This window comes from Xenopus tropicalis, chromosome 1 (genome assembly GCF_000004195.4).
Source record: "Xenopus tropicalis strain Nigerian chromosome 1, UCB_Xtro_10.0, whole genome shotgun sequence".
NCBI classification, from domain to species: Eukaryota; Metazoa; Chordata; class Amphibia; order Anura; family Pipidae; genus Xenopus; species Xenopus tropicalis.
Genome location: NC_030677.2, coordinates 161468393 through 161493579, shown reverse-complemented (window position 1 = coordinate 161493579; position 25187 = coordinate 161468393). Strand labels below are relative to the sequence as shown.

The following is a 25187-nucleotide window of genomic DNA, read 5'->3' as shown; positions in this document are numbered from 1 at the left end:
ATAAAATGGTGTCAATCTACACTAAGTTGTGTGTGCTTAGCTAAAAGGATTTATCAACATTGTCACTGTTGCAAAGGTAAAAGCTGCACATTTCTGTATGTTCATTCTTTTTCCTATAGGGTCATATGCATGATCGTTATGGGCAGCTTGTGAATATTTATACAAAGCTTTTGCTTAATAAAATAAGCTTTCATGTAAAGGTAAGGTTTTATGTATTCATACTCCTACACACACATTTAATTTCCTACTTAGTCTTTGCAATGTATTTTGTCTATTTACTTGTGGCATATTTTTTCCCAAGCACCCAGAATTTCCACCGGGCTTGGAAGTGACTGATGATGTTCTTGAGAAATCCGCTGGCACAGATGTCAACAACATGTACGCTGGTATTTACTGCCTCAAACATATCATTAGTATTGCATAATGTGTTAGTATTCTTGTCTTTCATTTTACATACTTAAACAAATCTTTTTTTACTGCAAAGTTACCAGGTGTTTGTATTTCCTTTTTCTAATTCGTTTTAGATTTCAGCTTACAGTGGAAATGTTCGATTATATGGATTGTGAACTGAAGCTTGCTGAAGCTGGTAGGTAAAAGATCTGGTTCAGTTATTCTAGCGGCAGTACAGACTTTTTTTCCCAAAAAATGTTGCCTTCTGAATAAGTTTAATTTTTTTCTAAATCCTCAAAAAAAATTGTTTAGACAAGGTATTGTATTTTCTGCTGATGCTGCAAGTCTTTGTATAGGGCAATTGGGCGTTGTGACCAGAAGTCATCACATGACAGATTTATTCTAAAAATCCACAATGTAAAGCAGCAATCTTTTACACATCGCAACTCAAACTAATGCAGGCAAGAAAAAAAAAGACATACATTTACAATTCAGACAATGATTTTGAAGTTATACCACAATAATTCTACTGTGTAAATTAGTGGAAAAAAGGTTAAGGGAGAATATGATGAATATATTATTAAAGGAGAAGGAAAGGTAAAAACTAAGTAAGCTTTATCAGAAAGGTATATGTAAATACAGCCATAAGCACTCACAGAAACGCTGCACTGACTTCCCAGACAGCAAATCCTGTTTCTTTTGACACTTTTTCCTGTGCCAGAGACAGGCAGCTCTCTCCCTTCTCCTGCTCCCCCCTCCATCAAGAATGCTAAGAACTCACCCCCCCCCCCTTAGGAATGTGTGATTTGAGCCAATCAGCAGGAAGCTTCCTCATAGTCTTACACATTGAGCATGTTCACTGGTCTTTACAGAGCTCATCTGAATGGGAAAAATATGGGGAGACTTAAGGGCACTATTGAAAGAACTGAAGGTATGCCTGCAGCTTGAGATTAACTCTTTATTAGCCTTTCCTTCTCCTTTAAAGCAGTTAAAAATACAATATGTTTTTTTTTTTAAGCCGCATGTTTACTGGCAACATGCAGAATGCATTGATCAAAGAGAACCAGAAATTAAAACACAATAGGTTAAGGAGATTTTCTGTGTGCCATTCACTATGGCTGCAGGGGGGAAAGGCTACATGTTACAGTATGCCAAAGGAGTTGGTGGGGCCTATTGCTAGAGTATATGTGCAGTGTGTGACTGGAAACTATGCTACATAGTGGACTGCATCACAATTACAGAATAGATGGTATATATAATACTGGTTACCCCATTGGGGGGGATACACAAGAAAAATGTGTAGCAAATGAATAGATTACAGAACAGAATATGTTGTAATATACATCTTTTTTTTGTTAGTTTTCAGGCAGCTTAATAGTTCAATCGCTGTATCTCAGATGGCAGCAGGACAGTGTAAGCTGGCCCCTCTTATTCAAGTCATTCAGGATTGCAGCCATCTCTACCATTACACTGTTAAGCTGATGTTTAAACTCCATTCATGTGAGTATTCCTTCTGCTATAATAATATTTAGCAAAACTCTGAATCATTAATTGAACTTCATTTAATGCGTTTAATTGGTGTAATGAAAAAAAAAACTATTTGTTAAATGTGAGAGGAATTGTTAACTTATATTTATGTTTCAGCTAAATGTACAAGGCAATCTGCAGCAGAAATAAGAGTGGCTAGCAAATGTTACTAGGTAAAAGTTGGAAATTGCTGTTCATTCCAGTCAGTGGAATGCTTAGACTAGAGGTCTTCAGACTTTTTGGGTTTAGGTGTCCCTTTGCAGTCCATTTTGTTGGCATCCATCCAGTAAAATACAGACAGAATCAATGAAAGCCTGACAGTCAACCAATAAAAAGGAAGCACCAAAAAGCTTCTCTGGTGCACAAAGCATCTTTTAATATCACCTCCATTAATAGGTTTGTAGTAAAAATTGTGATTATTAAAAGTTTAAGTCAAATAAGAAATTGTCAAAAAAATGCTTTATGGCTGTATTGGCCACTCACCAGTATATGACTATATTGTAGATATATTTCAATATATGCACCTATTCCCTTCACTTCAAGCAGAATTGCCTTTGTGAGTTGCTAAAATGTTCCTGGATATGAGGTGGGACTGTAGTAATGGCAATGGGCATCCATTCTTTATATAAATGTGTGTGGGTTTTAACATTACAATTGGACTGTATGCACCTTTATTCTATTATGTACAGTGAGGAACATAAGTATTTAAACACCCTGTGATTCTGCAAGTTCTCCCACTTCTGTACCAAATATTAACACTGATTTTCTCAGGTGTTCAAATACTTTTCTCTTGCAGGTGTCTGTGGGACACAGTGACCTTGGGGTATAGTATCTACCAGCAGGAGTCAGGACACTAGAGAGGAAGAAGAGTGCGCAAGCCCCTCCCCTCCCTGCTACTATACCCCCCTTGGCTTCCTGCCATCCTCAGTTTTTTCTCTAGTGTCCCTCAAGGAGACAGGACCTTTACTCTCACTGACTTGTTCTTCGGCCAGACTCAGTCTGGCACAAGGGGTCGACCTTAGGACCTCCACTAGGAGTTTCCTGTTCAGGCTTCCCCCTCTGTGGCACATTAGGCACTGGGGCCAGCCACACTTTTGAACGGCCACACAGATACCCTGGCTCCTTCTAAAAGGAGTACAGAAGCTGTCCAGAACCTGCCTACATCACCTCCATTGCCTGGTCAGTACTGCCCATAGCTATATGTAGGTGCACGACTCCCTCCCTAGTCCTGCCTGGCCGTTTTCAGCGATACCGTTTCTATTTTCCCATGCCTTCCACCGCTTGCGTTCCAAACACCTAAGGGAACGCGTGGCCCTTTCTCCAGCTCACGCGATATTCACTGCTCCTCTTGGCGAGCTTCCTTTGTGCCCTTTTCACTCTCCTCTCTCCTTCCTACCGCGCAACATCTCCTCAGTGACGACCTCACGGGATCCGCTCCAGGACTTCTCCATGTCTCGACTTCTCTCCTTCCTGCAATCAGGGTCGGACAAGGGTCTCTCCTTGGGCTCCCTTAAGTCTCAGATATCGGCACTCTCCGTGCTTTTTCAGCAACGCCTGGCGTCTCTGCCTGACGTGGTCACCTTCCTTCAAGGGGTAGCTCACTAACACCCTCCATTTCGAGATCCCCTACCTCCATGGGACCTCAACCTGGTTCTTTCAGCCCTACAATCACCTCCCTTTGGAAGACTACTTTTCTACTGCCCATTTCCTCAGCCCGTAGAGTGTCCGAACTTAGTGCTCTATCCTGTCAGCCGCCCTATCTGATATTTCATCAGGACCATGCAGTCCTGCGGACTCTTCCTTCCTTCACTCCGAAGGTAGTCTCTTCATTCCACATTAACCAGGACATTACCATCCCCTCCTTTTGTCCTCGACCGAAGTCTCCCAAGCAAGTGGCACTGCACTCCTTAGACCCGGTCAGGGCTCTCAAATTCTACCTGCACCGTACCAAAGAAATCAGATCTACTTCTTCCCTGTTGGTGATCCCCACGGGATCGTGGAAGGGTCTCCAGGCTTCTAAATCCACCGTTTCACGCTGGATCAGGGAAGCTATCCGCAGGGCTTACATTGCTCGGGGCAGAATGCCACCTCCGAGGATCACGACTCATTCTACCAGGGGCATGGGCGCTTCCTGGGCCCTCAGAAATAGAGCCTCAGCCGATCAGGTCTGTAAAGCAGCAACCTGGTCATCCATTCACTCCTTCACCAAATTCTACAGCTTCGAGGTGTTTGCAGCATCTGACACTCACTTCGGTAGAAAAGTACTACAGGCCGCAGTCTTATAAGGCACCAATTGTTCCGCTTCTGCCCACCCGTTAGACAATGGGACAGCTTTGGTATGTCCCCAAGGTCCCTGTGTCCCACAGACACCTGCAAGAGAAAAGGAGATTTTGTGATACTCATCGTTAAATCCTTTTCTCTCAGGATGTCGGTGGGACACAGGGCTTCCCCCCCTGGAAGCGGCCAACATGGAATGCTATCTGCCTAGTTGTATATAGTAATTTCCGTTTTTCGTTATCTGAGGATGGCAGGAAGCCAAGGGGGGTATAGTAGCAGGGAGGGGAGGGGCTTGCGCACTCTTCTTCCTCTCTAGTGTCCTGACTCCTGCTGGTAGATACTATACCCCAAGGTCCCTGTGTCCCACAGACATCCTGAGAGAAAAGGATTTAACAGTGAGTATCACAAAATCTCCTTATTTGCAGCAGTGCAATACAAATAAATTCTTTAAAAATCATACAATGTTATTACCTGAATTTTTTTTTAAATGCTGCCTCTCACAGTGGGAATGCACCTACAATGTGAATTTCAGACCCCTCCATGATTTCTAAGTGGGAGAACTTGCAAAATCGCAGGGTTTAAATACTTATTTTATATACAAATACATTGACCTGTTTATATATTGAACAGTTTTTTAATCTTTATTCAAAGATATACCTTATGTATTATTTATTCTACTCTTAAATCTAGGTCTGCCTCCTGATACTCTACAGGGACATAGAGACCGATTTCATGAACAATTTCATAGGTATGTAAGTAAATTTGAAAGTACATACAGGTATAGGATCTATTATCTGGAAACCCTTTATCCAGAAAGTTGTGAATTATGGGAAGGCCATCTCCCATACTATCCATTATAAGCAAAAAAAATTCTTGATTTTTAAAAATGATTTCCCTTTTCTCCGTAATAATAAAACAGTACCTTGTACTTGATGCCAACTAAGATATAATTCATCTTTACTGGAGGCAAATGATCCTATTGGGTTTAATTAATACTTAAAAGATTTTTCAGTAGACTTTAGGAATGAACATCCAAATTGTAAAAAGATCCCCTTACCTGGAAAACTCCAGGTCCCGAGCATTCTAAATAACCGGTCCTATACCTGTATAAAAAAAAAAAAAATGAATTACAGTGCATATTATGGGTTATTATATTTTCCAGTTTAAAAAACTTCTTCAAACGGGCATCAGACATGCTGTACTTCAAGCGGCTCATTCAGATTCCCCGTCTTCCTGATGTAAGTTTTACTGATCGTCGTGACTTCAACAGTGGACTTTTTTTTTTATTACATATAGAAGCAAGCTAGCTTACTAGTCTGCATAAATTGACATAACTATGTTTGTGTTTTTTTAAATCAGGGTCCACCCAACTTTTTGCGAGCCTCTGCCCTTGCAGAGCATGTTAAACCAGTGGTTGTTATCCCCAATGAAACTCCAGAAGATGAGGAGCCAGCAGAATCATTGATTGAGATCAGCGCAGCTCAGCCTGTGGAGCAGGAGCAGGTAACTGAATTCTTTCTATTATTTTGAAATACAATACACTCCCCAATAACTCCATCATTGCTCACTGCCAGGACAATTATCTTGCCAAATACATCTTATACCTTGAATTAAATGACATTCTTGATTATGCCAAAACTGACTGTGATTTAAGGCTGTAGAATGAGAGATAACTGTATTTTATTAACAGTGGGGGTTCAGGCAGTTTTTTTTAAACAACTAATACCAAAAGCAGGCATAAGGCTGTAGTAATACCAATGACTATTGCATGTGTCTTTTCTCTATTTATTGCTGTTTACATTAACACATTGACCCAAGACACACAGAACACATGTATGAGAAATATTTTTGTGATCTGGAGTGTTTGAGAATTTTGTACAGTACTGTATATTTTTAATGTTTACCTGTAAGAGCCACTTGTTTGAATACAACACATCCCTCAACTATTTCTTTTAAACTTAAAAAAAAAAAAAAATAACATGTAGTTTCCTTTTTATTACATGATTGTTTTTAAGCACTGTTGTAATATATCCAAAATAAAATCTAAATAAAGCCTATTACATTAGGGGGTACTAAATTTAATTCACTAATTTTTTTTCTCTTCAGGGGGAAAAAATTACTAGCCCAGGGTTCTCTCTAAGTGCCACGCCACCATCTTTCCCTATTTTCCCAGGTATCCCTTGTGTCCCACTTGTACGGGGTCGAACTGCAATCGACCCTAACCCACCCGCTCCCAACCCAAACCCTGTCTGACAGTGGACCACTATTTATAGACCTGCGCCTGACCCGCCCATCTCTGACACCACAAAGAGGGGTGGGATGGGGCAGGCATGCCATCTAGAAATAGAGGTTTTCAGAAGTCAAGCAGTGCAGAGTTGCGTGTGGGGTGGGTTGAAGTAGAGCTCAGCTTGAACCTCCCATGACCTGACAATATTGTGCAGCCCGCACATCACTACTATACTGCACAGGTTTATAATATATAAACAAGTATAGGATCTATTATCTGAAATGCTTGGGACCTAAGATTTTCAGAGTAAGTAGTCTTTCCATTATTTGCTAAGTCTGCTTACATTTAGATGTGAAATAAACCCAACCAATATGGATTTTTGTATTGTAGTCAGGATCACGTACAAAGTACTGTTTTCTTATTAAAGAGCAAAAAGGAAATTTTTTTTTTTTTTTTTTTTTTTTTTTAAATTAGATTTGCTTATAGTGGACTCTATGGAAGATGGCCTTTCTGTTTCTGGACAAGGGATCTCATACATATAATATAATGTGTGTGTAATAGTATTGTGCAGACCGGGTAAACCCCCCACAGGAAAAAAAATTTGGCCCAACACGAGCACAACATATTCAGGTTTGCCCTCCCTGCCTGTGACCTAACTGGGCCCCGCTTCCGCATCCAGGGGCATCTATCTATAGGTGCACTCCGCCTCCTCAGTAACATCAGAGATAGGACAGGTCAGGCGCTCGTATATAAATGGATGCAGACCTGCAGGCTAGGTTGGGTGTGGGTTTTGAGTGGGCAGGTTAGGATCGGGGGCAGGTTGACAATTAGTTGACTTGCACATCACTGGTGTTTGTGTGTACATCCACATAATTTACGTAGCACTCACAGGACATGCTTCAAAATAACAAATGCCTTTATTATTTTAGAATCAACATTTTGGTTACATATTCAGACCTTTTTCAAGGTGCCTCTAAATACCCTAGCATAAGTTTTAGTGCCAAATTGTTTAAGCATGACCTCACTAACCCAGTACAGGAATGGGTTCCGTTATGTATAATGCTTGGGACCTGAGGTTTTCTGGATAAAAGGGTCTTTCTGTAATTTGGATCTCCATACCATAAGTCTTCTAAAAAAACAAACAAAAAAAAAACCAGGATTAATTATATCTTAATTGGGATCAAGTGCAAGCTATGTTTTATTATTACAGCTAGTAACTGAATGACGAGTATATAGCGGAGCAGGACCGTATGACAGTAGATGTGGGACAGCTGCACACACCTTAAAAGGGGAAACAGCCCTGGTGCCAACACAAACTGTATTTCAAAAAGAAGCTGTTGCGCTCAAGGGACTTTGCAAAAGAACTTTTAAAACTTCATTTTGATCTTTTATAACCCTCTTGATAAAGACCCCAATGAGGGTCAAAACACTGATATATAAAAATGGAGACAAAAACAAAAATTGTACGGCACAATTTAACTTTTTACCTTTAGTTTTGATATCTGATTAAATTATATCATATTATATTACCAGATTTTGACCTTTGGCACGTTGACCGTTGCAATATACTGCAGTTTTTTTTCTTTCTGTTAGGTTGTGGAAGACTTATTTCAGCAAACCTTTGGTGCTCCTAATGGTCTTATGAAAGATGACAGGTAAAAAAAAAATCTTTTACATTTTACAGTGTTTATCATTTTGATACAAGGGGTTATAACTGTTAAATTAATGTAAATTAATTAATCAAAAATACAAGAGATAACACTAGCATTTTTAAAAAGTTACAATTATAATTAAACATTTCATAGTGGAAAAAGATTTACACGCTGGCGTAATCTGCTTGTTTATTCTTTTTTTTTTTTTTTAGGATAGAACTGTTTAGCCTGATTTAAATATTATACTTCATATTTTTCATATTTTCAGCTGTGTTGCCCTACATCAGTCCAGCTGGAAGCCTGTGTTCTGGATATGACCGTTCAAGGCATTTTTATACCCCAACAGACTTTTTTATAGTATAACCTTATTTTAGTCTGGTCTGCAATATATTGCATATTAGATAGTTGGCTTATTGTGTAGAAAAAGTCAGCACTGCCCTATAAGTTTTTAAATGACTTCTCCTTCTCTTTATTACATATATTGCATATTAAGGACCTAGTTGGCTGTGTTTGCATAATTTTCCTTGTTGTAAAATGGATTTTTATTTTGTGCTTTCTTTGTGTATTGCAATAATCTCTTTATTATGTTTAGGGATCTTCAAATTGAAAATCTGCAAAAGGAAATAGAATTACTACGTGCTGAACTAGAGAAAATAAAGCTGGAGGTGAGACTATCCTTTAATTAGTATGCTAATGCTAGAATTAGAATATTAGTAAATTGTTCAGTACTTTTTAGCTCATAGAGATATAATTATAATACTACAACAACAACAATACTACAACGGATATATTTTTATTTTGCTTTTCTTAAAGGGACAGTAACACCAAAAAATGAAAGTGTATAAAAGTAATTACTATATAATGTAATGCTGCCCTGCACTGGTACAACTGGTGTGTTTTCCTTAGAAAGACTACTATAGTTTATATAATAAAGCTTCTGTGTAGCCACGGGGGCAGCCATTTACAGGAGAAAAGGCACAGGTTACTTAGCAGATAACAGATAAACCCCATTATATTCTACAAAGCTTATCTGTTATCTGATATGTGCCTGTGCCTTTTCTCCTTTTTCCCAGCTTCAATGGCTGCCCCCGTGTTGACATAGCAGCTCATTTATATAAACTATAGTAGCATTTCTGTTGCAAACTTACCAGTTTTACCAGCGCAGGGCAACGGTACATTATATTTTAATTACTTTAAAACACTTTTATTTTTTTGGTGTTACTGTTCCTTTAAGTATAAGCTTCAATAAGCTTGGTATGCAGTGCCTATGTACAGTATCCTTACTTTGTAAGGCACATGTCTTTTGCTGTGCTTGATAATTGTCTCCATAAAATGTGCATTTTATTTAAGATACTAAAAATGTTTATCTTAGCAAACTTTTCTTTTTTATGTTCATTAGGCACAAAAGTACATCTTGCAACTAAAAGGACAAATCAACACATTGGAGGCTGAGCTAGAGGAACAGAGGAAGCAGAAACAAAAGGCTTTAGTAGATAATGAACAGTTGCGGGATGAGTTGGAGAAGCTAAAGAAACAGAAACTGGAAAATGAGAAAACACAAGGGGTCCTCCTGGAAGCAGAGAGTAGGTATTCGGCTAAGGGTGACCATACATGGGTCGATTCTAGCGGCCGTTATTGGTTCCTTCAATCGAATCAGCCAGATCTCGATTGAGCAGGTTTGATTTTGGTTCGGGGACCGCATTGGCTCGTTGATGTGGTCCCCAAACCAACAGGTGCCTATACCCGTTGGTTCTAGGACCAAACGACCAAATCAACCCCATATCGCCCACCTGTAGGTGGGGATATCGGTAAAAGATCTGGTCGCTTGGTAACCTCGCCAAGCGAGCAGATCTTAGCGTGTATGGCCACCTTTAGGTGTTCTTTAACTGAAATGTATAAAGAACTAAATATGTGTGTGCCAATTGTGGGCAGGTTTTTTTTAAAAATATGCAGAACTTCTAAATTATACATTCAATTGTGTTTTGGTAGAGAAGATACAAGCCACAGAGTTACGCTATACCAAACTGAAAGAAAAGCACAATGAGCTCATTAATACCCACGCTGGACTTCTTAGAAAGGTAGCTAATTTTATTTTATATCAGATTTGTTCTTTGTCTCCTTTTGTAACTTGTGAATTTGGAAATAACAAAGATAATTTTTATTTATTAATGTAATTTGATTAAAAACTCCAAAAAGGCACAACTGATGCTTGTTTGAAAAGTTTTCTGTTGGTTATAAAAATAAATTGCTTACTGAGTTGTAACTACTCCTTCAGAAATGTTTTAATACATTTTAATCTGTTTAATTCTCATTTGCCTGATTATCATTGTGTAAATAGGATTTATTTATTCCTTATAATTATGTTTTTAGTCATTGTAACTCCCTGAAGTGTTTTACTAAATTTCCACTGAAAACTGGGTGAATTTGATGGTCAACATTAGTAAATTGCCTTTTTATCCTATAGAGCTGTGAATTACACAACTGAATGCAAACACTTGAGCTAATCATGAGCATTAACACTGCATTGATCCTATTTATTTCACTTATTTAAATAAATTGTGGATATTTGAAAAGGTGGTGTAAAGTTAATTTAACATTAATGTATGTAAGGAGTATAAACATTTACTTTATTGTTAAAGGACTTCAAAACAAGCTTCCATCTTTTATTTTATTTTTTTTTTTGTACAGAATGCTGATACAGCAAAACAGTTAACAGTGTCACAACAAAATCAGGAAGAGGTGGCACGTATCAAAGAAGAGCTGGAATTTCAGATGGATCAAGTGAAACGAGAATCAGATTTGAAGGTTATTTAAAGTGGCTTTCTAGTTAATAATGTGATTTAAGCTATCTTAGATATATACTCTTGAACGTTTATTACAGAACAAATACATAGAAGGCAACCAGCTTTGTAACCCAAGCATACACCTAAAACACCTTTGTAAAAATGAGCACTATATACAGGTATGGGACCCATTTTCCAAAATGCTTTGGGACCTGGGGTTTTCCGGATAAGGGGTCTTTCCGTACTTCGGATCTCCGAAGTAAAGTCGGCTAAAACCATTATTTAAACAGTAATTAAACCCAATAGAATTGTTTTGCCTCCAATAAGGATTAATTATATCTTAGTTGGGATCAAGTACAAGGTTCTTTTTTATTATTACAGAGAAAAATGAAATCATTTTAAAAATGTGAATTATTTGATTAAAATGCAGTCTATGGGAGATGGCCTTTCTGTAATTCGGAATTTCTGGATAATGGGTTTCCGGATAAGGGGTCCAATACCTGTATAGGACTTGAAATTACATTCTGCCTATGTTTTACATTTTAGAAAAATACCTCATTTTCCTATTTACATTGCTAAATGGCTGTGGTGGCTATGAACTGGTACAGAAGCCTAAATCAAAAAAAGTGTAACATTTCTAACCAAAAGGTGTCCATACACGAGCCAATAAAAGCTCTTTTCTTTCTAATTACATAGATCGGTTAAAACCGGTCCTTATTCATCTCGTATATTAAGTGCAATGCACATATTTTCTGCCAGATTTCGAGAAACAAATAATCATGCAGATAATGTTTTCTTTCATTTGCCTGTTTTTAAATCCAGTTGGAGGACCAAAGTTTTCAGACTGAACAACTGAAATCAGAAATTGAAGCAAAGAAAAAAGAGTTATTACTTATCCAGCAATCTCTATCAAGTACTGAGGAGGTAGGTAGTGTGTATCACTGTGGTTACAAAAGACAATGGTTATTGATATATGATTTGCTAATAGTAATTATAAGAAGGATTTTGCAAATCAACTGGAAAACTTAAAACCTGCCAGTTTTGCATAGGTTGATCCACACACCTTGTGCTGTTATCTCGCTTAAGTGGAGTGTGCAATTGAGGACAATTTCAATAAAACCATAGCTTTAATAGTAGTCTAATTAGTTCTCATCAAGTTGCTGTTATCCTGTGTTTTTATGTGAAAATCTACATGCTAATCTGCAACCTTAAATAAAAAGTTTATGAAATAAATAATAATAAAGTTTCAGGTAAATGATTTTTACCATGTTAGCCCGTTATAATTCTTTCAAGTGCAACTTTTGGTATGAAACATAACAAGTGGCATAAAGGTTCTTTATCGAATAACTAATATGATAATCACAGCAAGCTTTCAGAACATTTCAGTTAATCAGCTTTGAAGAAGGTTTGCTGTAAATATCATATTAGTTAGTCAATAAAGGTATCACATTTACTCCACTTTTAAATCGAACAATATTTTAAAATATGGCAAAAGAAAAGCTTAGCATAACAAATTGAGGAAGTCTAAAAGACAGGAGGCGATAAGAAAGGCAGGTAGGCCACAGGATAATGAGGAAAGGGTAATAAAAAGAATCAAGTTGCTGATGGTACTGAAAGTGTTGAACAAGGCACACTGGTGTTACAAAGGGGCTATTCCTTAAAGTACTATTCCTGCTGACCTTAACCCCACCCTCATCCAACCTAAAACCATCCTGGCCCAATGCGCTGCAATGATATATACCCGCACCTGACCCATCCATTATCTATCATTAAAGGGGGTAAGGCAGGCATTAAGGATCCCTCTAATTTCTTCTTGGCTATGTTTGAAGAAATTTATTTTTTGCACACTTTTTAAATGCTGCATGTGCACTGTAAAAAAACAGTGCGCAGTATACAAAATTGTGTTTTCGCACCACAATTTTTGTGTGCTGGTCTCAAACTTTGTGTGTGCACTCACAAGCACACAGCTTAGAGGGAACATTTGGCGGGCGTGCATATATATATATAAATAACAGTGGCATGCAGTTTCAACACTGACAATAGTGGGTTGGGACAGCTTGGAAGGTAGGAGGTGCTGGGATAGCAGTAATTGAGGATTGCAGCCTGTCTGCAACACGCTGCAGGGCAATTGTTTAGCCTGAACCTGTGGGTTTTGAGCCAACCCTCACATCACTAATTACCACATTTATTTTACATGTATATTTACATATATATTGTTTTTCATGTTACTAGCCAGCTTTTAACATTTTGGTTTGTATAACGTGACTGAATATTGTGCAGTTTTGTCACATATCTAATATCAAAGTTTTTGGGGATAAGACTCTAACATGGACCACGGGTCATAACAGTTTAGTCAGAAATTACTAAATTCTGTGACCGGAGCATTGCATGCATAGCTTACCTACATTTTTCTCTTTTAAACTTATTAATGGCTTATCTTTATATGCATACATTTAACACTGCATTTCTGAACATTTTTCAGTCTAAATCCCAGCTTAACTCAACATTAATGTCACTAGAAGTGGAGAAGGACACTCTAAAAAGTTTGTTGACCACTAAGGAATCGGAACTGTCTTCTGCTCAAAACCTGGCTCGAGATACAGAGACTTTATTCAATCAAGAGCAAGAAAAGAAAGCCAGTGAAATAAGAGACTTGCACGAAAAACTCAACAAAAAGGTGTCTGAATTTGAAAACATATTATACTGTTTATGTAGAATTACATTTCCGTTCCCAACTAAAGTAAGAGCTGCATCAGTACTGAGCAATATGTATGATTTTAAAAACCTTATATGGGCTTCTAGTTATAAATGCTAGGCATTATATTTAATGTTGGTTACAGAGCAATATAATACATTTCAATAAAAAATATATTTTTCTAATGAAATGCCATCTAGTAACTAAAGGTGCTCTATCATAGTGTGATAATCATTGAACTCCTGGCCCATAGTGTTCCTTATAATTTTTTGTATGCTGTGTGTGGCTTCTAGCCAGTCTCCAAGCTTGTATATTAACGTTGCAAATGACTGCAATTTCACAAATTATTTTCTCTAGGTGGGATTTTGCAAAAGGTTTGAATTTTTGTCACAAACAGAAAAGCATTTTGTTAAGTTTTGGCACCCCTGGTCAAAGTACATGCATATTTGCTAAGAGGTTAGCATAAACTCTGTAGGGAACAAACTTATAAACAGTAACATTTTGCATTTCTGTGAATAATAATGAAGGAGTTAGGAAAAAACAAGAAAGCATTTGGTGGCATAAAAGTAGATAATTTCTAATGGGTTTTTATTGGAAATTGAAGTGTTTTGTTGCAAGCAATTAGAAAATGTTTGGATTTTTGGCCTTACATATAAACTGTATGGAACATGTTATTACTATTAATGCAGCGCTGCACTGTTGATTTTGTTAAAGAGCTTCTGTACTGCCACATATACCGAGAGAGAGAGCACAGTATGATCTTTCCATAGGCTGGAAACTGTATTACTCCAGCTTATGGAAGGCTTGGGCCTCCACAAGCCCAACAAGAAATGGCTCTCCCTGTTTAGGCAACATTATCCTAAAATATGTGCAATACAGTGAAAATCCAAACTTTAACAAAAAATCTGGCTGTGCATGTGTCAGCCTCAGGGGACTGAAGAAGGAAGACGAGGATGGCTTTGTGTTGCTCACTATAAAACTTTGGGCCTGTGCAGTTTTCCTCTAACAGGAGCAATGGCCCAGGGTATTAGGCAAGTGATTGTAAATCACTTGTGGTGCCAAATGGCTGCACTTTTCTTCTCCTTTAAAGAAACAGTAACACTAAAAAATTAAAATGTATCAAAGTAACTAATCTATTATGTACTGCTGCCCTGCACTGTTAAAAGTTGTGTGTTTGCTTTAGAAAGACTACTATAGTTTATATATAAACCGTGCTGTGTAGCTATGGGGACAGCCATTCAAAAGAAGAAAAGACACAGGTTATATAGCAGATAACAGCTAAACCCTGAAGAATACAATGGTGTTTTATCTGTTATCTGCTACGTAACCTGTGCCTTTTCTCCTTTTTTCCATCTTGAATGCCTGCCCCCATGGCTACACAGCATATTTATATAAACTATAGTAGGGTTTCTGAAGCAAACACACCAGTGTTACCAGTGCAGGACAATAGTACATTAAATTTGAATGACTTTAAAACACTTTTATTTTTTGGTGTTACTGTTCCTTTAAGTTTTAGCCATATAATTACTGTGATCTTCTTAAACAGTAACACTAGAAAGGTGCCTAAACCTGGAAAGGTGCCTAAACTTTTGCACATACTATTCGCAAACATAAAGAAACTTAAACAAAAACAATGTTTACTTTTGTTACCTGCAGAGTTTTTTAACTTATTTTCACTTGGAAAGTCATGTAATTTCACCAAGGGTACACAACTGTACTTTGCCAGTTTTCATGGCTCAGATTCTTTTTTTAACTGTAACTTGTTTTGTAGTTTTAATTGTATTTGTTTTTTTATTGTTGCTGTGAAAGACTACTGATGAACAGAAGCTTTATCAGAAGATGTTAGAGGATCAGTTTAACATTATTCAGGGAACCGTGAGAGAAGCAGAGAATATTATTCAGGATGCTGTTGCCAAACTTGATGACCCCTTGCACATTCGCTGCACCAGTTCTCCAGGTACATATTTTAAAGCAAACTTAAATTTGTTCTTTTTATGTGAATATTTGAACTACTGTGCAATCTACTTTAAAGTTTATTTAAAAAGTATTTTAAATACTTGATATGCTAAACATTTCCCCATTTATAATGCACAAATGGGCTCCATGCTTTTGCTTTTGTTTTTTTGTGTGCAGTCTTCTAGAACCAGTTTCTAAAGTACAATTACTGGATGGTGCATAATATTTAATTGGGATCATTCATCTTACTAAGTAATTTTTTGTTATTAAGAAAAATTGTTTTACAGTTACAAGAATGTTTCAATATTTTGTTTCTAGCCCCTCATCATAAAAATAACCAGTTACAAATACTTAAACTGAATCCGCTTCCAGAAATGTAAACCATACAGCAGATCTCTGTGAAGCTAAGGCACTTGGAGTTAAAGTGCACCTGCCGCTATTGAGTTAATTGAGTTATTTTTAAATTTTTAAAGTTTTATTTAAATTATTAACCAAATAATAAAATAAGTCGAAATAATTAAAAGCCTGACTTAAATTTGGTTGCTGCCCTTTGCCACTGAATAAAGCTTCATTATTTTTGCTTTTGCAGATTACCTTGTCTGCAGAGCACAAGCTGCATTGGATTCTATCCCTCACCTTGAAAATGGACACGCTAAGTATATACAAAACATGACAGGTGAGTTTCATACGCTGGCAAATGCAAGAGAAAGCCATTTCCAGCATATGTTCTACTGCCAGCGTTTCACATGACAAGCTATTTGTCGCTCATGGATTGCGCAGGTTTCCTGTGGGCGACAGAGTTTACTCTGGGAAAGGGGTGCCAGCTTGTTAGGAAACCCCCCTATTGAATGAAATCATTTTCCTCAAACCAGTAATATTCTTATGTAAAAAAAAAAAAACGGCCATTTTTTTTTTCTCAGGCCACTTTGCCACCATTTTAGCTTGTTCTCCTAGGATGGAGGACACCAAATTGCAAAAGTTGTATGACTGCTCCATTATTCCTCCCCCTCACCTCAATCCAACAATTTTTGATGCAGCCTCCAACATTTAAGGGTAACTTGATTACCATGTTTTTTTTTCTGAGGACATTGCAGTGGCTGATCCTTTCCATGCCCTGTTGCTTTCTACCTCAGTAAATGTGTTCGGTGCCATCTAATCAACATCCCACCAGTATCATGTCACAGTATTGGTGATCAGTTAATATGCTTCATCATTTACCTGTCAACAAGGTAGAATCAGCATTACTAACACTAGAGTGCCAGGTGACAGACTATATATTTCTGGGTTCTGTGTAGAGTGGCCACCTCAACCCTTTAAAGGAACAGTAACACCAAAAAATGAAAGTGTATAAAAATAATTAATATATTTTGTACTATTGCCCTGCACTGGTAAAAGTTGTGTGTTTGCTTCTTAAACACTACTACAGTTTATATAAATACCCTGCTGTGTAGCCATGGGGGCAGCCATTTAAATTGAAAAAAGGAGAAAAGGCACAGGTTACATAAGAAGATAACAGATAACTGTGTAGAATACAATGGGAATCTGCTACTTATCTGTTATCTGCTTAGTAACCTGTGCCTTTTCTCCTTTTTTCAATTTAAATGGCTGCCCCCATGGCTACACAGCAGCTATTTCTATTAACTATAGTAGTCTTTCTGAAGCAAACACACAACTTTTACCAGTGCAGGGCAACAGTACATTATATTTTAATTATTTTAAAACATTTTTATTTTTTAGTGTTACTGTTCCTTTAATTCAGCCAAATATTTACTTGGCTAATTAGCAGTTAACTTTGGTGCATGCTGCAGACTGAACTGATTTATGTGCAGCCATATAGTATGCATCTGAAGTAATTGCTAATTACCTAGGCAGGATGTGGGCAGTTATAAAGGGGTGAGGTGGCAACCCTAGTTCTGTGTAACACAGCAGTGCCTAGGGTTGCTACCTCACCGCTTTAATACCACCCACATATTGAATCCACATCCTGCATGGCTAGTTAGCAGTTAATTTACATGCATGCTGCACATAAATCAGTTCAGTCTGCAGCAGGCATCTAAGTTAACCATGTAGGATGTGGATTCAATATGTGGCTGGTATTAAAGTGGTGAGGCTGCAACCCTAGCAGTGCCCAATCCAATTTTGTGGATATACCAGCTGGCAGGCAGGGTAAAATGTCCATTTGTTAATTTTGTGTGTTTTCTTGCCAGTTTCTTTGTTTGGGGTAAATGTAACACCGGTTTAAATATACTGATATGTATGGTTTAGCAGTGTTAAACTTAATTTCTTTTTATTTTGTTTTTAATAAAGATGCCTCTGACTTAGTGGGAGCACTTGCCCAGTTTGCACACTTAACTGCAGACACTATTGTAAATGGCAGTGCAACTTCGCATTTGGCTCCACCTGATCATGCTGATCGTAAGTAAAACTTATTAGACCAAAAAATGTAAATAAACGAATTGATGGTCACCAGTCACTCATCATTTGGTGTTGATAAACATCTGCAGAGATGTCTGACAGGTCTGCATGTAGGACATTTTTCAGAAATATTCTTATTGGATGACTTGGTCACTCATGTGGCCACCCTTACTTTTCTGAACCCCTTACAGTATTCCTTATCAATTTTAGAAATGCATTCAGTATTTATTTGTCACTATCAATTTCAGGGCTAAATGACAGCTGCAAAGAGTGTGGAAACCAAAGCTTGGACTATCTAAGTAGCCTAAAGAATAAACATTCCCTAAAAAATGCAGACCTTGCAGAAGTCAACAGATCGCTGAAGAGAATCTTTGATCTGGGACAGGTAGACTACTTAATAAACACCCTGACTGTGCTGCATGTTTGTTGTAGTCTTGCTGTTATAAGACATTAGAAATTGCCCATTGTTTCTTATGTTATCTCTTCTATGTCTTTGAGGTCAAAATATATATTTGTTGTTAAGATAGAATATCTCTTCTGAGATATGTGGGTGACATTGCTGTTGGGCACCTAACACAGTGATGTAGACTGGGGGGTGGCAGGGGTACCCGAACCACAGAGTCTTTTTTTTTTTTTTTTTTCTCTCCAGTTGTAGTGAAATCCCCCTCCCTGGGCGCACTTCTGCCTTAGGGGTTGCAGAATGCACCGGGCTCCTCCAAAGATTTTTTTTGCAGGGGGCCCAGCACGGTGTAGGCATTTCACCTACATAGATAGATAGTGTTGAAGTTTCTTTTTAACAGGAATTGAGGCCTAAGAGTCTGGATATCAAGCAGGAAGAACTGGGTGACATGGTGGACAAAGAAATGGCCTCAACCTCTGCTGCTATAGAAGCTGCTGTGCGACGGATTGAGGTTAGTTTCTGGTAGTGCTTGATCAAATAAAAAAAAAAAAAGCTTCCTCAAATATGTTGATTGAGGTTTTTTGTTTGTGCAGCCTAACAAATCTAGAGATACATTACCAATAAAGATCCATAACCAGTAGTGAACCTGTTTTGTAAATCACTCATGCATTTCCTAAATACAGACAACATCTCATTTTAATGTTTTGTGTGTATCTGTTTGATAATATTTAAATGTAGTTTTTCTGGTGGAGCAGAAACACACTACAGCTGTGTTAGTATACAGTGCTGTACAGTGGCGTTCACCTGTATCTGACACATCAGTGTTTATTTAGATATTATAATCCAATATAGCCTAGGGTGCATTGAGTTTTATCCTAGTATTCCAAAGTCATTGTTGTTGCAAGGGGGTATTGCACATTGTGCCTAATTTAGTTGCACTGCATCTGCTGTAATTGCCTCCAATTTAGGAAGATTAACACAATGCGTGCACGCAGAAGTCCAACTGTTTGCGCCTGTGCGAAAGGAACCCTGGAGTTACAGCCTGATCAGACGTTAGTTCCAGGTTTTCTTTCGCACCCAGCATCAGCATCAGCATTACATTTGTAAATGGCCCCTTATGAATTGCAACAATATACCTATACAGACTAACCGATAGCTTTTAGCACATTCATGTACCTCACCTATGCTGTAAATATTGACTTTTTCTTTTCAATGCTACAACAGGAAATGATGAACCAGGCTAGAAAAGACAGCTCAGGTGTTAAACTTGAAGTAAACGAGAGGTGCGTTTTGCAAACAAAATAAATAAATAAAAATATATGACTCTTCAGTCTTTAGAAAAGCTATTAAAGGGGACCTGTCACCCACATATAAAAAGCTGTATAAGTAAAGTATTTTGCAAATTAAAGATGAAATTTAAATTCTTTTTCTCTGATGTCTCTGGGGAAGGACACTTGATAGACAGATCAAAGATGGTGTGCCAGGACTACTCCAGCTTTACACCTAGGACTTACTTTTTTGGATTAGTTTTTCAAGTGTCCTGTCCACAGGAGGCTGAACCAGTGAGACCCACCACAAGGAGCCCCTTGGTCAAAAAGTAGCACTGACACCCAGGGCTAGAATTGAGGGAGGAACAGTTAACCCCCAATGTGGGATCGCGCACCCCCAGGGCTATCTATCTCTCAGAGAGAACGGTCTTTTAGATGAAAACCTGTCTTTTGGGGGAGACTAGGGGTTCTGGCTGGGAGACATGCAAAACAGAGAGGTAAGTGGGCTCCATACTCCTGCTCTCCATGGCTGTCAGCAATTTCCACTAGCGAAAGGACTTAATGCCATGACACAACCCTGAATGGAGGTTCTACCTGGCAAACGTGTTTCATCCTCCACTTCCCATGCTCCCAAGGGTACACAAAAAGATACAAAAACCAGACCTACAAGTGATTGTAGTGGCCATGAAGAACCAGGTTTTGCAATCTCCAAGAGTTGTCAGTTGCCGTGCCTGTCCCACTGCCTTATAATGCAGGCCTACTTCATCAGGGACCAATCAATCGCCCCAGCCCAGGCCTGTTCAATTTGATGGCATGGCTATTAAAGAGACCATCTGGAGACGGAAGGATTTCACAGTCACATGTCATAGCCACCCTATTATAAGCCAGGAAACCGGTTTCCACAAAAATCTATGACAGAATTTAGGAAATTTAGTTCCCTTTGAGGACTTCTCTATCCTGTCTATTCTCTCATTCTTGCTGAGAGGTTTGGATATAGGACTACAACTCAGTTCCCTCCAGGTACAAGTTTCTGCGCTCTCTTTTATTCCAATGCAGGTTGGCCCTGGATGACACCATTAAATCCTTTCTGCAAGGAATTACCCACGTAGCCTTCCACAGCATCCTTCTATGTGGGACCTGAACGTGTTGCTGGCCGTACTCATTGATCCTCCATTTTAACCACTCTCATCTGTGGACCTCTAGTGGGTCACCTGGAGGGTCACATTCCTCATGCCCATCTCCTGGGCACGCAGAGTCTTTGAACTGGGGAACTTTCTTGCGATCCACAATTGCTGGTGTTCCCTAAGAACAAGGCTGTCTTACGTACCAAACCTTATTTCCTGCCTAAAGTGGTGTCATCCTTTCACCTTTATCAGGAAATCCTTGTGTCTGGACCCCAAGAATGCAAAAGAAAAGCGTCTTCATGGACTGGACTTTGTCAAATTGTCTGGGTATGTCTGATGTAGAACCTGAGTGATCAGACAATCTAATGCACTCTTCATCATTCCATTGGCCCTTCGTGCTGGCCAACCAGCCTATAAAGCAACCATAGCCAGAAGGGTTAGGAATGCGATTTCAGATATAGGGCCCACTCCACCAAGGAAACAGGGGGCCTCCTGGGCCTGGCACAATTTTGCTTCAGTGAAGCAGATCTGCAGGGCAGCAACCTGGTCTACCGCCTGGGTACTATTGCCTCCAAGGAAGTTGCATTCATAATGGCTGAGCCAGATATGTACTCTTGTTTGCCCTCTCTGTTGCTTGGTGCTGCTAAACTTTGATTAAATACACAAGGGCTAAGCCCTGCTTGCATCGTACTCGCTGTGCCGGTCATTTTTTTTCTGTATTCCTGTGAGAGTGCCGACTCTCTAGGCTGTGCACTGAGTCTATTGTTGGAGGAGTTAAGGGTGTTCTGGCTGCTCCAAGTCCCCATAGGACTCATCTGTCCCCTGAATATGTGTGAGAAAATGGGATTTATTTACTTTCCTATAAATCCATTGTCGACAGGGACACAGGACATCCCACCCGGATGTTTTTTGTATTTAGTTAAAATAGTTATTTTGTTCTGTTTGTTTCTCCTTGTGCCCAGCTTTTTTTGGTACCAACTTATCCAAAAGAGAAAGTGCTAGGGGTAAAGCTGGAGTAGTCCTGGCAAATCCTCTTTGATCTATCAAGTGTCTGCCTCCTGGAGGTAAGAGCTTTACCCTGTAGGTCTCTTATGTTCCCCTTTGTGGCACATACACAATATTTTGGGGTGATTAAAAATTTGCTTTTATAACGGTGTGCACAAAATTGTGCCTGCCTGTGTGCTCTAATTGTGAAGAACTGAAGAAAACAAATTTTAAATAATGTATATAGTGTGCTTAATGTTTATTTTTATCTCGGCAAACTTGATAGAATTGGAAAAGTATTTGGAATTGTTTCTTAGGGTGATAGGTCCCCTTTAAAAAAATGTAAAAATATTTTAAAATCAGCATTTTGCAATCGCATATAGGCTTATTCTCAAATTCCTTCTTTTATTTCTTCAAACAGAATTTTAAATTCCTGTACAGACTTGATGAAGGTAAGCTTTAAAGTGTTGAAACAGAAAATCAAAATCTTTTTTGTTTTTTAAAAAAAATAAAATAGTGTGTGTATGTATGTACAACCAGCACCAAGGGTCTTGTGGTTCAAACAAATATTAGTGTATTATAATTGCATGTACAACCGACGTTTCGGTCCCTTTTGGGACCTTTTTCAATTTGTGTTTGATTTGGTATCTATTTGGTATTCCGTGCACAGGGGCAGCTACATTGTAGCAACTTTCGGAGTGTGGTGCTGTTGTGTGGACTTTTATATATATATATATATATATATATATATATATTAAAGCAATAACAAGGTGATGTTTCTGTTTTAGGCTATCAGACTTCTAGTCATAACTTCTACAGATCTTCAGAAGGAGATTGTGGAGAGTGGCAGAGTAAGTTGTGGTGAAAGAACTGTTAACTTGATGTATCTCTGTTTTTTTTTTTTTTAATCATGATGTTGGTTGGTATGTTTTAGGGTGCAGCTACAACACAAGAATTCTATGCCAAGAATTCCCGTTGGACAGAAGGACTTATCTCTGCTTCGAAGGCTGTTGGATGGGGAGCAACTCAACTTGTGTAAGCATTATTGGGAGCCTTCGGCAGCTTTCCTGTTTTTTTTTGTTTCCAGTATTGGCTATAATTTGGCACTAGCTACTGATTAAGCACTTGAGATTTTTCGTGGCATATAGGCTTTTTAGTAGCGTAGGGCAACCATTTTAAGTATTTCATTATACACTCTGCAAGCTGAGGTTGAAAAAAATGCCCCAAACGCCCAATAAAGTTCAAAGTTTACCTAAGTAATTCCTACCTAACTTGATGCAGCATAAAGCGAAAAAACTATAATATTCTCTAAAAATTGGCTCAAAATGTAAAAAAAAAAAATCATGATTCCAATGTGCAGTCCCTGGAGCAACGCTTTAGTGTATAAGTGACATTGTATTTTCGTGTTTGCTTAAAAAAATACAAAATATTTGTTTTTGTTTTTTTTTATTTGAACATTATTCCATAATATGAACTCCCCTCAAGTGGAAAAGGGCAAAATAACAGACTTGGTCAGATGTATTTTTATATATTATTATTATTATTTATAATACACATGAAATGGCATTTAGATAATACTCGGATCAAAAATCAGCCCTTAAAACAGTGATGCACAGTTATGTTCATTTTATTAAATATAGAACTGGCTTGGTGCTTTGCCTATGGTCTGCGCTAAATAAATATTTTACATTTAAATCATAGTGGAATATGTTCTTGAATATGTTCTTTGTTTGATTTCCCTTTCTGAATATGGCAGCATATTTCAAATATTTAGGTGTATTACAGAGTGCAATATCAAACCCCCTGCCTCACTTGTTTTATATTTTAGAGAATCTGCAGATAAAGTTGTCCTTCATAAAGGCAAATATGAAGAGCTTATAGTGGGGTCCCATGAGATTGCAGCAAGTACAGCACAGCTAGTCGCTGCATCCAAGGTAAAAAAACAAAAGCAAAAACTGAACTGCTCAATAGTTCGGTTTTTAAGCAGTGGAAGTTATCTGCTTATCCTTTCAGTCATTGTGATATGATACTGTAAAATCTGTATGACATCTATATAGAAGTTGTGGCTTGTATGCAAATCTGAAATCCTTCTTCATATTACTAATTTTCATTGCAGGTAAAAGCTGATAAAAATAGTAAGAACTTGCCTAAACTGCAGCAGTGCTCTAGGCATGTGAATGAGATGGCTGCTAATGTGGTAGCTTCCACCAAGTCAGGCCAAGAACAGATTGAAGATAAAGGTATGATCACTGTTTAAGTCTCCCTTGACCTTTTATATTGGATAAAATGGAACACATGGAAAGAGTTGGCATATAGCTAACTGTGTTGAATGTTTTTGGTACAGAGTAGTTCGAGCAATAGTGTAAGTGAATGTTTCTCAACATGTAATATTTTGAAACTGCAACAGAACACTTAATAGATCTAAATAAAATATGCATGATAAAAAAAAAGCATTGATTCTTTGTCTACTAGAGACTATATGGATTCTTTTGTACTAAGACAGCATGCTCTTAAAGCTACATAAAAAATGCATAAAAACAAATCAATGGATTAATGGTCTATGGCAAGCTACCCTCTAAGAGTCATTTACAACTGCACCTAAAAAGCCACTGCTTAAACGTCCCTATAGTTGCATTTGGTAGGGGCCAAAATCTTCTAGTTATTTCACTAAATGCACCATTTACATATGAGCAAGCAGTGCATGTATAACTATCTAGCTGGTAATCTAATGTATCGAGCATAAAACAGCAGACGCATTACAAAAATCAGTATGTAAAGTTTTTTATTTTGTTGTTTTTTTTCTAGATACCATGGACTTCTCTGGTATGTCACTAATTAAACTAAAAAAAGAAGAAATGGAAAGCCAAGTAAGTGTGTTCAGTTAAAATACATGCATGTCAGTGTCTCTCTCTTTCCTTTTTATTAACTAAAGTAAATAGTTCTTTTTTTCTGGAGAAAGCCCATAAAATGCATGTACGTATGATTTACGAATATAGGTTAAAGTTCTCGAGTTGGAGAATATGCTGCAGAATGAACGAATGCGCTTGGGGGAGCTAAGGAGGCAGCATTATGCTCTGGCAGGTGGATATGAGAACGAGAAAGAAGACGACCCTACGCCAGCACAGAAGCCTGGCATTCTGAAAAAGCCCCAGTTGCCACAGAAACCTAATATTCTTCCAAAAACAGATAACAGGGTAAGTAGTAGTTGGGAAAACCAGATGCACTGGTTACATAATGGAATTTTTTTTCTGTACAATGTTTCCTAAGTACAGGTTAACACTTAGGAGCAGATTTATACATGTTTGCAAAGGAGAAAAAAAAAAAAAAGATAACGGGGGAAAATCCAGTGGAATTTTTTTTTTTTTTTTTTAATTCTTGAGCATTAACATATTTAGGAAAAACAGAAGACATAATAAACTCATTCTTGAATTTTGCTGAATCAGATCTGCCCCTTTTTGTATATGTTTGCTGAATGCACTGAAGTCCTTG

The 25187-nt window shown here is 38.0% G+C and overlaps 1 protein-coding gene across 2 annotated transcripts in view; it reads left to right on the top strand.

Annotated features, from left to right (window-relative positions):
* Window positions 1-25187, top strand: part of hip1r (huntingtin interacting protein 1 related) — a 49392-nt gene that overhangs the window by 17759 nt on the left and 6446 nt on the right. Inside the window, exons 5-31 of one of the 2 annotated variants that reach the window (XM_012955150.3) lie at window positions 120-200; window positions 302-378; window positions 525-586; window positions 1750-1890; window positions 4885-4942; window positions 5357-5432; window positions 5554-5697; window positions 8015-8076; window positions 8666-8738; window positions 9473-9656; window positions 10063-10151; window positions 10762-10878; window positions 11679-11780; window positions 13339-13533; window positions 15361-15508; window positions 16097-16183; window positions 17815-17922; window positions 18171-18307; window positions 18723-18833; window positions 19547-19605; window positions 22120-22150; window positions 22487-22549; window positions 22633-22733; window positions 23527-23632; window positions 23815-23938; window positions 24504-24565; window positions 24695-24892. In XM_012955150.3, the coding sequence (XP_012810604.1) occupies window positions 120-200; window positions 302-378; window positions 525-586; window positions 1750-1890; window positions 4885-4942; window positions 5357-5432; window positions 5554-5697; window positions 8015-8076; window positions 8666-8738; window positions 9473-9656; window positions 10063-10151; window positions 10762-10878; window positions 11679-11780; window positions 13339-13533; window positions 15361-15508; window positions 16097-16183; window positions 17815-17922; window positions 18171-18307; window positions 18723-18833; window positions 19547-19605; window positions 22120-22150; window positions 22487-22549; window positions 22633-22733; window positions 23527-23632; window positions 23815-23938; window positions 24504-24565; window positions 24695-24892 (2796 nt within the window). 2 annotated transcript variants of the gene reach the window in all.